The 16,310-nt window shown below is 38.1% G+C and overlaps 1 protein-coding gene across 4 annotated transcripts in view; it reads right to left on the minus strand.

Annotated features, from left to right (window-relative positions):
• LOC134647959 (uncharacterized) overlaps nucleotides 1-16,310 on the minus strand; it is a 40,651-nt gene that overhangs the window by 1,935 nt on the left and 22,406 nt on the right. For 2 of the 4 annotated variants that reach the window (XM_063502363.1, XM_063502372.1), the window contains exons 2-6: nucleotides 3,790-4,058; nucleotides 2,098-2,202; nucleotides 1,637-1,876; nucleotides 1,138-1,343; nucleotides 723-804 (exon numbers count right to left, since the gene is read on the minus strand). In XM_063502363.1, coding sequence (XP_063358433.1) covers nucleotides 723-804; nucleotides 1,138-1,343; nucleotides 1,637-1,876; nucleotides 2,098-2,202; nucleotides 3,790-3,969 — 813 coding nt within the window. In that variant the 5' untranslated portion in view covers nucleotides 3,970-4,058. Of the gene's footprint in view, nucleotides 1-722; nucleotides 805-1,137; nucleotides 1,344-1,636; nucleotides 1,877-2,097; nucleotides 2,203-3,789; nucleotides 4,059-11,920; nucleotides 12,042-16,310 lie in introns of those variants that run through there. The other 2 variants (XM_063502382.1, XM_063502390.1) reach the window with 2 other exon arrangements.

The following is a 16,310-nucleotide window of genomic DNA, read 5'->3' on the forward strand; positions in this document are numbered from 1 at the left end:
GTGACGAGAGTGTAAATGTAGAAACAGATATGGGTAGTAAGTACATGTGTAACTAGTGATTTAGAGTCAGTGGTAGTTACGGGGTTTGAAATTGTTAAGATAGAAATAGGTAGGTACTTATAGTAAAACCGTGTCCACCTTTAAACTTCACCTCCGTAAGTACATACTGGCCAAACAAAAATGCAACACTTAGGCAACCGTGCACACACACACACACACACACCAATCACATAGACATTTACATACATACACACAAACATACAGAAGACTTATAGGCTAATTTCTATTGAGTAATTTGATTTGATTGTTAATGTTTAATTTTAGTTTTACTTAAGTTTTCCCTTATTTTTGTACATTGTGTCCATTACTGAGTGCCACCTAGTCCATCCACTGGGCCTTACTGAAAATCAGCGTCGCGGAGTGTGCCATGTGGCTCATACCGTGACACCTAGCTGAGTGAGGACCATTTAGCGCAACCTCTCATTTTGTGTTCTCTGTTGTTAGTTTTTAAGTTTGTTATTGTGCTAATAAATGCTTTTTCTTTCTTTCTTTCTTTCTTTCTATAGTAATGAAAATCTTCCAAAGAATTTGGCAGTTTTACGAATTAGGTATCTGAAAGTTAAATAAGTTGAGAACGGAGTTTATGAAAGTTAGTTAAGATTTCAGATGACAGAGAAGAAATTAGAAATTATTGATTGTGATGGTGATTGTGCAGGACTCACCCTGACGATATCGAAGAGGAAGTTTCCAGAGCCGCCGGCGGCGCTGCTCGGGCCGCCCGACGAGCCACCGAAGCTCAGGAATCTAAAAAATTACACACGTAATGTCAATATCAAGTATTTATATGATAGGACATTGGTCGCGACTGCATCACCCGCCAGGTTATGCGAGAAATCGGACCGTGCGAAATGAAAATCACCGCAAAAACATAATGCTTTGCTCTCAAGTATGCTGCCTTTGTTTTGACTCCGCGTGGGAGCACAGTGCTAGTCGCCAATTTATAGTATAAAAGGCTATGATAGAAATGTTTAGTACCTATACTTTATCTTACTTTTAGATATATTGATTGCCTTTTGTCCGTCAGTTGCATTTTTTTAAAGGAGTCAACATGATTTCGTATGGTTATGAAAATGGTACCTCTTATTTCTGTTTTCTTCACTGTTGTCGGCATCATCGAGCGTGATTTCATCAATGGCAGCGTTATTGGTCTGAGCGGCAGTTTGTTGGTCTTCGTCAGAGCGCTGCTCGAGCGCCTGCTGCTGTTGTTCGCCGAATGCTACCCGGACCTCCGCTTGCTGGGACTCGGCGCCCGATAGTAAGTTCTGCTGCTGCTCCGGCACCTCCTGCAATGGATGCGATATTACATGCATGTTCGTGATGGGGGATGATGTGGGGATGCAATGGGTGACGATGACGATGACGATGAAGGCGCGCGGTCTGCGCGCGCCCGCACTGCCGTCCTGGGCAGGCTGGGGTTAGTGCGCGTGCTATGGAGATGCGTCGGGACCACGCCGCGCCCGATTAATACGACTTCATTCCCCACGCAGTCGCTTTTGAGCTATTAGTATGTTTAAGGGCGGGTAAATGTTCCGATATTAATCGGTCGCGGTTGCATGCCGTGGCCCTGCCCTCGTACCGGGCGGTAGACTAGCGCCCAGCGCCGACGTCGGCGCTCAGGCTCGTCAGGAGCAGCGGTAGTGGTTGTTGTTGTAGTCGTCGCTTCGTCGTCATCGTCGAGCTCGATGGAGCCACCGCCGCCTCCCTCCATGCCGCCGCCACCGCCGCCGTTACGATTGCCCAAGAAGGCGCGTAAAACCACAGGCCCGAACGTTTGCAGTACCACGCTAGTGATCTGCTGCACCTTCTGTTCGATAATCTAGAACACAACCCACTACGGTACTATACATAGTATCCTGAGAAGTGGGGCGCAATCTAGGTACGCCTGGAACATAAAGCCAGGAAGGTAAACATAAAAACACAGCAAAAAAAATCTTTTTATTTTTAGGGGATTCAGGGTAAATCAACGTGATTTTTTGCATATTAATTATCAGTTTGAACTGTAAGTGCCAGTTTTCTTCGGGAATATTAATAAGTTACCTGCGTTAGCGTTGGGAAGAGCTGCCGCAAGATACCGATGGTGCGCTTGTTACGTTCGCTGAGCTCTGCGGCTGGCGCGCCGAGGTTTAGCGTCGACAGCGTCTCCTGGAATACGACCATTGAAACGTTATTAGCAATAATTAAGGACTGTAGTTAAATCTTATACATTTAAATAAGCAATTCTTGTATATTTATTTATATATTTCGGGGATCTCGGAAACGACTCTAACTATTCCGATGAAATTTGCTATATGGGGGTTTTCGGGGGAGAAAAATCGATCTAGCTCATTTTTGAGTTTTTATATGCGTTCCGAGCAAAGCTCGGTTTTCCAAATATTTCTAAAAAGAAATACAACAACAAACACAATAACATTCATGTAATGTTCCAGGGACGGCGAAACAAAATGTGTTGCTTTGTCGATCAATAAAATGTGTAAAGTGCAAACACTCCTCGGAAGGAAGTGCGGTTAATTGCCGGTGTAATGAGCGCGTGAGGTGGCGTCATTAAACTCACTGTAGAAGATGAATGTGACAGCCTGACAGCTATTAAACAAACACGCGACGCGGAGCTACAAAGATAGTCTAAGATATGACTTATGAGAGATATTTAGTTGGTAATACCTAATTAGTATATAAATACTATTAAATATATAGGTACCTAGAGCTAGCTAACGATTTTGATAGCACACGCAGTGCAAAGTGTTGTTTTAAACGTGAAACTTGTATGAAATTATGACGTTTCTTGGTCTAACTCTATCTGAAGAGGCTTATGTATTCTATGTTTCCTTATAGACTACAAAGAGCAATTAATTATGAATCATATATTTAGAATTAAACTCAGGGACATCCACAGGTACCTACATATCCAGATATTTACTTATCTATCATAGATATTTACCTGTGGATGGTGCTCACTTGTCTTGTATATGATACAAATGTTATTTAATTTAGATTAACACATACAGTAGGTACATATTAACAGTATTAGAAAAAAAAAACAGCAGTTCGATGAGCTTGCACACATCATGTGGCTGTGCTGAAGAGCAAACGAGTGCGTTCAATAAATACCTTCGCTATAAGTAGTAATTAAGTACAGTCAAAACAGTTTATGATGATATCGAAGAGACCCATATTAAAGACTAATATTGAACCTAGATGGGATCTCAAAATTTCGTCATTGTATCGGGTTCAATCGTTATAAACAGTCTTACTGATATGCCAAAATGCTGAAAACTGTTTAAAAAATTAAGTTAATAAGCAGAGGGTTAATTGGATTTGATTTATGACCAAGCATGCAAGCTGCAACGCTGGCTCGATTGAATCACTATTATTATAATGGATTTTTGTAAAAAAAAAATACGCTTCTCACGGTGGTCGCTCATTACGAGTAATAATCGGCGTTCGTCGTCGCGGGCGGTTGCGCAGCGAGGACTCGGAGATCTATTCAAACTTACATTTTGATATCTAAACGCTGTAATTCTGTTATCATTCGCCCGTGCTACTCACTGAATGAACGAAATGCACACGTAAAATGATAACAACATGACATTATTTAGATGTCAAAATGTACGTTCGAATTGGCCTCGCGGTCCTAGGTCAACGTCTCCGTGTGTTTCTACCATTACATAGCGAGGATGTGGAAATGACATTTCTTTACTATTTTCAGGCAACTAGTGGCAAAATAGTACTAACCTGTGCACTGGCGGCGGGAGCAATAATCTCGATGATTTCGGGCGTATTGTCGTTGATGGCAGCTGCGGCGGCCGCTGGGTCGGGCCCTGGCGCTGGCGCTGGCGCGGGTTCGGGGGCGGGCGCGGCGCTGATGGACAGCAGCAGGGCGCAAGCACCCGCCAGGAATAGGGACGTTCTCATGGTCTTGTGTGGGTGGTGTGTGTGCTTGTGTGTTGATATCGTCACTCGTTGCGGTGCTTTGCTGATCAATTTTCCAGGTCCTTCAAAACCTGCAAATATAAACAATTTTATTAATATTGCTAAGACGTACGTTTAGTCCGTGTGTCTCTCGATAAATGTATTTTTGGGGCAACTTGTGTAATGTGACATAACATAAGCAATAAAAGTTACTTTCTCCTTGACCGACAAACACGGTTTAGTTCGAGAGAACTTGAATCTCGACGTGTAATGTGCTAATCAAGGAGTCTGAACAAAAACAATCGAAAACGATGAGAAAAAAATTTAGAAATGTTAAATTGATTTACCAGCTCGGTACCGCAAATGTGTGTGTGAGTGTGTACTGTGTGTAATGCGCCGTGTACAGGCAAGGCACGCATTAATGCTATAAAACTCTAGGTCTCAGTTTTGACATCGCACATCGCGCTCATCGTTTTAATCAGCTAACAAAACACGCACTGACCCGCATTTAGGTAATTGCTATACTAATGAAATTAGTCACTACAAACTGTCATTTCGAAACGTTGCTTACAGGTAAGTAGAAGGATTCAAACAAAATTATTTTACTAAAGTAGGTCTCAACTTAATGTGCATGAATTACCCATAAATGTCTGAAATTGCTCTGCGACCACGTTTAAGTTCGCAAGCTGCGATCATATCATATAGTTACGACACACGACAAAGATCATCCGTGGAGTGAGCCCGCACCGGCGGACCGCTTGCGCGGTTACCAGCCTGACCTTACACCGTCTACTATATTAAATGCAACTGTCGAATGGGCAAGGTGAACGGACCCGCACTACGTGTCGTATTGGCTTAAATGTGCGCCGCTCATTCTTGGTCACTGAACACGACAAATGATCGAAGGCCTTTTCAAGAACTATAATAATATACTTATAAATTTGAAACCTGCACAGTTTATATGGACTTTAACAGTGCATTGTTATTCAACAATAACACTGGCACTGATGCCGAAGGCTTATTAAGCAACTCTTTAATAAGTTATGATTATATGACTATGGAGTTAAGTTATAACACCATTTGTTAAATGCAGGTCGAGGTTCGCTTTGAGATATCACCGACTGCGTGCTAAGTGCTAGATTATGAATATTCATCACTAACAATAGTTTAGGGTGGACCGAGCACTGAAGCCAGCGACCGCGGGCGCAAAATGCACGCGATTCGTAGGATTGAATAATGCTTCTTACAATGTTCTTACATAATGCAATTCTACGTTTGTAAATGATATGCATGCCCAGTTAAATGTGCTTTTAAGTCATTATTTAGTTGCGTGTTTAAAAACAAGTAATTGTTTTAATTTTTCCTATTTAACACAAGGGCGTACATCATAGTGAGATAATCATATGGTTAAGGATTGGTGCATGACCATCTCCATAGCAGGTTTGCGTGCATATAGCAAGGTACCTTTAGGGTAGATCCGCGTTCGTATCCTTTGTAGGTATCTAGTACATCACTCTTCTAACATCCGCGTAACATGACTAGCATTTTTTAGTATTTATGAGCCCATCTTTACTCTGCAGTTTAACCTAATAGAATCTAATAGGTTAAATAATAGGTAGGGGACTCAGCTAAAACTAACCCACATACCTATTGATAACTTTAAAGCGTGATTTGGCAGTTAGAGTCTGTTCGGAAAGAGATGATTCGTGGAATGTATTGGGACCCATACTCGTACATTCCACGACTCTTCTCTTTCCGCACAGACTATTAGTATCCACTCAATGTATATAAAAAGATGAGCCTTCTACAAAATAAGTAATAGCTGCGTTCGCATAAATAATTTAAGTAGAGATACGAAATGAATTTTAAGTTGTCATTAACCAGACCAAGCATTACTAAGTATTGCTCCACGATTATGTTGCAATTGACTAAAAATTTCCCTAATGTGAATTTTAAACATTTAATTTTGCAATAGTTTTGGGTAAACGGGTGGTTTGTCCGGTTGATTAATGGAGATATTAATTTGGCCTCGTAACCCGCGCGGGTCTGGACCCGTCTAATAGCCGGTCCGGGTTATTTCGACATAATAACACGACATAACCGCTGTCGAGACATGGAAATAAGCTAGCGCGAATCTGTCGCACACATGCAGACACTCGGGTGATGAATGCACACGTTAGAGGTATTGGGAAACAAGATGAAAGCTCGCATTACCTACGCATATTCTGTATAAACATCATTGTTGGATGAGAATTATCCGTTTAGAAACAACGAGTTGCGGATCTTACGCCAGATTAGGTAACGCTTGATCTAGGAAGAGATTTGCAACGTGTTCTACTCTCGATGCTAAATTACCCTGGATATAATCTTTAAGTGGTGTTGCGTTAATTTGTCCCTGTTGAATTATTACTATTGATTGTTTATTAGGCATGGTAAATTACAGTGATATATTAATTCGTGATAGACGGTCACACTTGATAAAGTGGTCGAGATTATAGGTCATTTGTTACATCTGAGAATGCAGACTCTTAGTCGGGACTGAGATTGTATATTTACTTTTCCATCGATCGTTTATATACTATTGCAATTCTTATTATTATGGCGCAATAATGTGATCGATAAGTTCTAATTGCATGGCTGCCTTGATTCCTTTTACATATTACAAGAAGAGTTTAACGTGAGGCTTTTCGTTTTGCCTTTAGGGTTTGAAGGGCAAAGGGAGCAGCGCATGCAGGCTCGCGCGCCGGTCGGTGCTGCAGGCAAACTCGGCGCGTTACGCAAGCGACCTCTGCATGGCTCAGAACGTTATATGCTGCAACGCGGGCACATGTAAACAGGTAAATTTTAGAAGGTCAAGTATTAAAAATACGTACCTAGAATATCATTAACAGACATAGGAATCCCTGGGGCAAATTTTCTTGACAGGTAGGGATAGATGCTCGTTCTATATACTAGTGATCACTCAATGGTTTGCTTGTAAAAATATGTTTTTATTAAAAGTGTAAAAATTAATAAAACAATAACTCAATTCGCTTTGATTGATAATCAATCAATAAAGAGGTTGAGATAATATTGACTATTTCATAGTGCAATAAGTATTACGCCCTACCTTTATATAGGTAACCTAGCGATTATTTAAAATATGCTATGTGTAAATTTCATACTTGTCTTCAAAACAATAGTTACAAAAACACACAATGTTGGGGGCAATCACTAGTATTAGGGCATGCTCCCGGGAATTTTATAGTGTCAAAAGAACCGGTACTGAAGACCCGGTACCCGTACTTCCCGGTTCTCATCATATGACTATTTATTGCCATTTCAATAGTAGTAATGTTTTAGTACTTTAGCTCGAGACATTATATAACATTTAATAATGGTGCTATGAAACGGGGGACCCAAATAACCCGACAAAGTAACTTCGTGCAGGCAGGCGGTGCCGTCATAGTACTGAGTGCATCGACTACGTTACAGCCGTGTGGCTCGGCCCAGGCGGAGGCAAAGTGTGCCGGTTAATTTCGTAAAATAGATTGGAACGCCAATTAAGTGTTTGTTTATAATAAAATAAGTCATTTATTAATTCTTATGGAATTAGTTATATGAAAATAAGTCATTCATAAAGATTGTACGCTAACACAAACAATTTCTTAAAAGTAATCAAAAAAGAAGCCTTGAGAACCGGGAATCCCGGTTCCGGCCATGCCCAGAACCGGGAAATGAGATTCTTGGTCCGGGACCGGTACTGCATGCCCTAACTAGTATATAGAACGAGCATCGATAATTGAGTTTATCGATATAGGAAGTCCCTACCTGTCAAGAAAATTTGCCCCACGGATTCCTATGTCTGATCATTAAGCTAGTGCTAAAAATTATATTTTCGCATACTTATGTCAAAAAGTCTATAGATGACCTTTATTATTTTTTACATATATTTCATAAACAGTTTGCCAAAGCCGCAAAGTGAATGCTCATTGTTTTATGAACTTGTAACAAGGAATCAACTAATCATAGTTTCAAATTTATATTTACTATTTTACTTCTCATGTATTCGTGTTATGGTTATCGTACGCGACATTATATTGGCGAATCCAAAAGGTTCTTGTGCTATTACGATAGCTTTATGCTTAGTGGCAATCGACGTAAGTATACATAGTTATAATCATAACTCGGGAATTTAGTACTAGTAGGCAATTAACTTTTGCGTGCTGCTAATGAGTCGCCTTTTCTAGCCACACTAGTGCCGTACCGCGACCGCACTCGTTTCGACACCGTTAAGCACTTGGCACTTACGCTTCAACACTGTTTATGTTAAACAAAAGAGTCAACGGATGTGCCATTCGACGCACGCGCGTTGGCTAACCGTCTAAGTGTATCGCGGTGGCGTCACACCACATCAGTATCCATTATTCAACAATTTACACTCTACACAACAGTTGAATTATTATGATCCATCGGTTAATACTATTAACATCACGCATTACTTTGTATAAAACAAAGCCATTGTTTAAAATGTGTAATTACATTATTATAGAATTTACTACAACATTAAGATTTCAAAACATGATATTTCAGTTTCCGTCGAACTGCTGAAGCGTGGCAAGTTCGTTGGTAAAGATGCAGATAACATCACTGTAAATATGTTATACCAACTTAGGTAAATTTGAAACAATTCGTTTCTCTAAAAATCATTTGATACAAGCTTTTTTTGCTGTCTGTATATTTTGACAACAACAACAACAGGTATCTAAGTTAAATAAAAGATTAAAAAAATAATAATGAACTCATATGTCTAAAGTACCTACTCATTACCTACATCGTAAAAAGTAAATAAATTAAATTACAATTGAAATGCTGCCTATATTAGTAAATATTACTCATGTCAATATAGACATTATTAGTATCGTACGTATCCTCTATACTTTGAATGTGGTCGGACATAATGTCATGTATCCAGTCTAAAATTAATAAATATAATCGTATTTCTTTGTCGATCTCGTCTCATTATAAACATAATTATTAAATGATTGCCTATTAAATTGAATTACCTACATTCTTAATACTCTTTTGTTTTTGTTATTGTTGTTCGATGTCTCGTGAGTGATTAACGTATTAACCCTGCACGTGGCAATGTTCGATTATAAATAGCGTCCACAATTGCTAATCAACTATCAATAAGCCTCAATTAGCCCTAGTTAGTGGGCTGACTACTCTCCGCTAATCGTATGCCACAAAAACTAGTTTTTTCTGAAACAATTGAGATGATTGATCTATTGTGCTGTCGTTAAAACGTTAACGCAGTTATTAAGCAGATGTAACACTATTTTTTTTGTGAGGAATGAAAGTGTCTCTACTCTAAAAAAAATCCAAAAGAATAACATGATCACTTAATTCGTTCATATGACCACTTGACCAGACACGCATATTCTAATTATTATAACTTGATACCGATTGTAACATGTACTTTTTATAGTGTATAAATACTTATATGAACTAGTTAGGGTACCGATCCAGGTCAGAAGGATATGCGCAGCTGGGCGTGGGCAGGCTCATATTTTGCTTTGCCGATATAATCTTTGTGCCCGAACGTTCGTAATAGATTACTAAATTTCATTTTCTAATTTGTTGCTGGAGTATCAAGGTAAAACGAATGGAAATTACTTAAAAGTTTCCTTTATAGATAAGCAATGTCTGAAAGTTTATTGACTTGAGAATTGAGCAATACCCTTTTCAAATCGGATGAGTCAGGCGAGTAAGTGGACAACAACAACCTCTTTGGCCGTTTGCTTAAATGGAAATTATAAGTTTATTAATATACTCATTGGTCTGGGTTGGAAAGGCATCACCTTGAGCTGCGCCTGCACCGGTGGCGAAATAAGAAATTAGCTCCGATAACGTGTAGATTGTAGTACTAACTATATTTGGAAACGGAAAACCTAGCGAAATGTCAGTAGACGGTTAGAAAACGAATGTGAATGTGATTCTAAATTCTGTGGTTGGGAAATGATTACGAAACAAAACGCGAATTATTTTAAACTTGTTGTACACGCGACAACCGCATTCACCCCTATTGTTGTTCGGATTGCGATCTGTGGCACTGGGTTCTTCCTCGCGGTATCGTCCATTTCCTCTACCGCTATACACGTGTAATTAACTCGTAATTTTGACCATTATAACAAATAAGTATTATGTATTTTAACTTGCTTTAAGCATTTAGCTTAACTTAATATGCTCTCAGATGATACATACTCAGGAACAAATATCTGTGCTTAACACGTAAATAAATGCTCTTACCGGGATTAGAACCCGGAACCATCGGCTTCATAGGCCGGGTCACTACCGACTAAGCCAGATCGGTCTTCAAGGTTGTAATCAAAATTAAAAATAGCTTATGCATTTAAGATTAGTCGTGATTAAAAGATTAAGTAGCTCTCAAAATGTTAATTACGAACTCATTAAGTGTACTTTTCAAATAGTTAAGGTATTCATATCGTGTAGTGAGCGTAAACTTTGATTACTACAATCAGCTAACTACACGTTGGTAAGTGTGTAAACAAATGCCACTATTAATTTAACTGCGTATGTCGCCGTTTAATAAGTGGCAGCGGGTTGTAATGCCCGGGTACTGCACAGTTGCACACCACCCATCTATTAGGTAGACGTACGCCCACACCCAGCCGCCTCATGGACTAACAACGTATGGAGTTTATACCCAGTTAATGCCTTTTGAAGTTCTGTGTATGCACTTCCTCTAACACCTGCTGTTTCCTATGCATTAAACGTAAACAAATCTATCCACTCTATGATTTGTGGTCTATGACCATAACAACACACTATTGTCTACAATAGGCTTCCCTGTAGGGCATACCCACTGATTATATAATCATTTATAATGCCACCATCGATAAATCTTAAGGATCTATTGTTTGCAATAAACTTCCCTGTTACATTTAATGATTATATAACTCGTTAGATTTCGCCATTGCTATAAATACCGAGTTTGAGTTTTTACGGAGATAGTTACTAGTTCACTAAACTAAATATAAATATAAAACAATTGTTTATGTAAGTATACATTTCAAAAGAAAGTTAAATGTGATCTATTGTTTAGAATTTACTTTTCGTGATCTGCATTTCATTGCTCTGCCTGTTTTAGTTCCGATAATTCTTTTAATCTAGGCGTTATTTATAATTGTCTGTGAAAACTTTGTTAGCTTAATTGCTATGAAAATTCTGTCAATTTACGTTTAAATAAAAAAAATATATAAAACTGTTTTAGTTAAGAAAGGCTATAAACTAAGTATATATTAGAGAGTAATTTGTTATAAAACTTATAACGTTACCTACGGTTTACCTATACACATAATATTTGAAAACTTTCGCGTTTTGAACACTTATTAACTCATATTTATGGACGGGTCTATCGCGAAATTTATTTTATGATACTTGCCCAAACTTTTTCATACACTTTTCGTCAGGCTTCACAAATCTCCGTTTTGACATTTTGCTGGGACATCAGTTAGCCGCGACCACGACCAGTGAAACCTGTGTCGCTACGTCGGTAAAAAAAGGTAATAAAATAAATTTCGCGATAGACCCGTCTATAAATGTGAGTTACCTATCACTTATTTCAATTATTAGGCAATGAGTATTAGTCCTTGCGTAACGTCTGCTACGATCGCTTCGTCGCTACGACGTAGCCCTGCTACGATCGACGCTGGCGCAATACCAATTTGAAATGAGTAAGAATACTTGAATAGTAATTTATAATTCAATTACTCTCATTAGCAGATTGGATTGGGTTGACGCATCGTATCGCAATTATATAAATTTAAAGCATTAGAAAAGTACCTATTTATTTTATTCCATTCCTTTACGATAAAAGTACCTTTATTTGTCAGGCAGTTATTTACGTATTTTACCTTTATTAACATCAAATCAATGACTCGATACTTACATTTTCTATTAAATTGTTCAACTAGCGATCTTCTAATTTGTCTCTAGGAGTATCTACGGTAATTATATGCGCTAGAGATCCCGTCAGCGCGCGCACTGTCCGCGTGCGAATCGCGCGCTCTTATATATAACAAGTGCACTGCACGTGGTGTGACGTCGCCTGTGGTGCAAGTTTTAATGTGCAAGCACTCTTTGAAGATGCACTGGATCATGTTTGTCCATTTCACATGCGTGGTTTCTTAGATAGGATTTCAGACGAATGTGGAGGACCCGTCCGAAATCGCCTTTTAATACAAATGTAGTCCTCATTTTCCTCTCTGGATATTAACATTATTGAAATTATTTTGACAGAATCTGTTTTATATTAACAACACAACTATACCCCTACGTTTGATTATTTTTCCATTTTTTAATTATTATAAGAGTTAATAGGAGTATTTAATTTGTATGAAATCTGTTTTTATCACCAAATTTATACAATAATAAAAAATTCGAATAAACTCAAACGTTCCTACATAGCCCCTACATAGCTATGGTTAATATACATCAAATAACGTAAAAATATGTTCGATAATGTCAATATCCAGAGAGGAAAATCGGGACTATGTTTCGCGTTTGTATGGAGAAGCGGCCGTCCCTTTTCCTCTTAAAAACATATTTATGTAAGATATGTTACAGAACATTGCTTGCATATGTGTTTATGCAGTTTGCTCGATATTTAATGTAGCTATGTAATAACAAACTATTAAACGATGACATATATATAGGTACGATTATAATTTTATGACTATATTAAAGTGAGTACCGTACTTAAAAAAAACAAACAAACGATTACTGATTCTGTAAACTAGGGGAGTCCCATGCGAAAATTTATTTATGTCACCGTAAAATTGTAAACACTCGTCATATTATAATCTCGCTAGTTACATTATAAACTGACGGTAGGGAGATTATAATCTAACCTAACCTAACCTACGTTAGATTATAAACTAACGGGTTCACAATCTTACGGTGTCATTTATATGCATTGGCGTTCATAGATCGCAGGGTTACCAGCCACCGGGAAGCGTTCTGTAGTGCACGACCTAAGTTGTACATTACGTCTCATTGCATCACGAGTTCCGTGGTCTTATTAAACCCAAAGGGCTGTTTCGTAAATATTATCGAATATATCAGGTTATTTTTATTGTTTTGTAATAATAATAAAGCCCCACAGTAAGCTCAATAAGACTTGTGTTGTGGTACTTAGTATGCATTACATTTTCATTATTTTCTCTTAGAAAAGAGTTATTTTTGCACAATTCATCTCGTAACACTAATTATTGTCCTGTAGTGTTATTTATTTAATTTATTTATTTATGATTTTGACTGCATAAAATACATAGTATGAGATTTAGAGAGGCAGGTAATAAAACGATTTTAATATCACATAATCGCAGTGTAACAGTTTAGGTTACGTAAGAATAATGATTACCTCTATTTACAAACAACTGAACATAAAACGATAAATAAATAAAGAAAATAATAATGATTTCTGGTTTAGATAAAAGTCTAGTAAACTTAATTGATGAGTATTCAATCAGAATTTTTTATAATCATTATTATATAACCATTAGTCTGATGGAGTAATATGTTGTATACACATATACATATATTAGTAACTGTTACCTAATATAAGTTTAAATATGTCGTGAATTCTCGAATTTATACCGACTGTATTAAGATGCACTAAACAGAATTGCACACTTGACTTTTAAACCAATGTGCAATTGAGTGATTGATTATCGCGGTAAACTGCAGAGTTGCAGTGTTGAGCAACAGACTAGACGTACAGCAGGCAGTACAGTTCAGTGCTGCTAGCCAAAAATTTGCATTAAGTATTTATATTGCAAGTGTTTTATTACGACTAGCGGATATTCTTAACGGGATTTTTAATCATAACGGAAACAATAAAACATATTTTTTAACAAAAGAACGTCTATCTATTCAACATTGCATAAAACTAAGTAGACTCGTTTTTCGACAAGAAACGACGTTAAATAGTATGTAACATTTAGCCTTAATGAAGTTTAAACAAAACGATTCGCCGAACTTGAGACCAAAATTGCGCAAAAGGGACCTTCGACGGGTAATTAGTCACATCATAAACCATAGAGCTGTGACGAGAGAAGCCGGGAGTGGGGACAGGGCGGGACAGTGTCGCAAGGTGTCCTTTCACTGGACTGAGTCAGAGGAAAATACCCGGTAACTGAAGGCTTTAATGACCGGTTCCAATATCCGTGCACCGGTGCATTATGTAATACACAGCTCACTCTTATTCACGTTTCATAATTATAGTGATATATGCAATATCGAACGGGAGATGACAAAATTATTACAGAATCTTTAGAATCGTCCAATCATGATGATCATGCTTTTTTCGATTCGCAAGACTTACACGTTGTAAGAGGTACTTACTTTACATTTGACAAAACGACATGACTGAACATAAGATATAAAAAAAGATAAAAAAATAGTTTATTTAAGTAGGCATATTACAACTCAAATAAACAAAAGACAACTAATATGTCATCATAGTTATTTGGTCATTTTTCGTAGTTGTTTGGTCATTTTAGCGAGTCGTAACGCACCTGTCTTCACCTGCGCGGCCCATTGTCCTCGCTATAATTATCCATCAACTCTTTAAGTACGTAAACACTCTCGCAATTATATTCCGCGGAAGCCTGAGCGAATGCGTTGCGAAATACAAGTATCATATAGTCCTATTGTGATGTAAAACTGGCCTTATTTTAATCATACAATAAAATACAGAAGCATTAAATCTATACGAGCATGTTTTATGCTGTTGATGTAGGTAAAGGTTTTGACCCTTGAAGGGTATTTAGGGTAATGTAAAGTAGAACTCCTATAGCTGCCAGGAAGCGCGGTTAGAAAGGCGCATCGTACACGTAACAGTATAGTGTGGTCCCCCGGACGGGTTGCGCAATTAGCTGAGCCTTGCGAGTACAGCCTTCGGCGAGAGCGCAGGTCAGAGGTAAATGTTATAGGGACTTGTTCATGCGAAGGCCTAAAATCTTTCTTAGGGTAATGTGCTAATAATCTATTAAGCGAGTACTTAAAAAATTGTGAAGCAAGTAAATAGGGTGTGCTCTTAGTGAATATCCAGTTAAAATAGTAAAATTTACTATGTACCGATGGTCTTAGTGAATATACAGTTAAAATAGTAAAATCGACTATGTATTTACCGACGGTATTATCCACCTAAGAATAAGAGTGTCGCAAGCATATTTTCTGCGCAGTTAATAGCCAAGTATAAGATACGAGCGGCTACGAGTCTAGCGAAATATGGTTTTTAGTAATTTTATACATAATATGAATTTTAATATTATTATTAAATAATTTAAATACAAAACTACGGATACCTAAACTGACAAAACCTTCGAGCCTATCGAATTATCAACGTCACGCCAAGTCAAAAGTTTTCTTAATTTGTAATATATCTCTCTCACGTAGGTACCTATTGGGTCAAATACTCTGTATCAAAAAGTTGCCCCGGCGTAGTTTGAGTAGGTGTGCGCAAGGACGCAGCGCAGTAAAAGTAGTTTACTTTGGCTGTGAGTTTACATTACATACTTTAACGTAATTTTTAGGGTTCCGTACCCGAAGGGTAAAAACGGGACCCTATTACTAAGACTCCGCTGTCCATCCGTCCGTCCGTCCGTCTGTCACCAGGCTGTATCTCACGAACCGTGATAGCTAGACAGTTGAAATTTTCACAGATGATGTATTTCTGTTGCCGCTATAACAACAAATACTAAAAACAGAATAAAATAAAGATTTAAGTTGGGCTCTCATATAACAAACGTGATTTTTGACCGAAGTTAAGGGCCTACTGCAGCCGCGTCTGGCGCTTCGTAAACCACGCCCGCTAGTTCTTCCCTCCCCGCTAACACGCACACATGGAAACGATTCGCGCCGCACGTGAAGTTTGTGTGACCTTTTAGCACCATCTAACGTTACAGAAGTTAACTACCATTATACGTGGTCGCTGCGGTCGGCCAGAAAATTAAATTCGGAAAAAATTGAAACAGATGGCGTTGTTACTTGTTCATAATAGCAAACAATAAAATAATTAATTCATAAACCTGCATATTTATTGTTGTTTTGGAAGATGTTAACATCATAGAAGCAGCAGCGTATATAGCATAATAAGTTAAGAGTATTGATAATAAGAAAATAGCACAAGAACAGAAAAGAGATTATTTTTGATAAAATATGATGAAAACAGATTTACTTGATTACGCTCACCTGACTTTGCGGTCACTAAATGCAAATTTCAACCTTATTGTTATGGGGTTACAATAACCCTGGGGTTGCAGGCGTCCATGGTC

Source organism: Cydia amplana, chromosome 1 (genome assembly GCF_948474715.1).
Source record: "Cydia amplana chromosome 1, ilCydAmpl1.1, whole genome shotgun sequence".
Lineage (NCBI taxonomy): Eukaryota > Metazoa > Arthropoda > Insecta > Lepidoptera > Tortricidae > Cydia > Cydia amplana.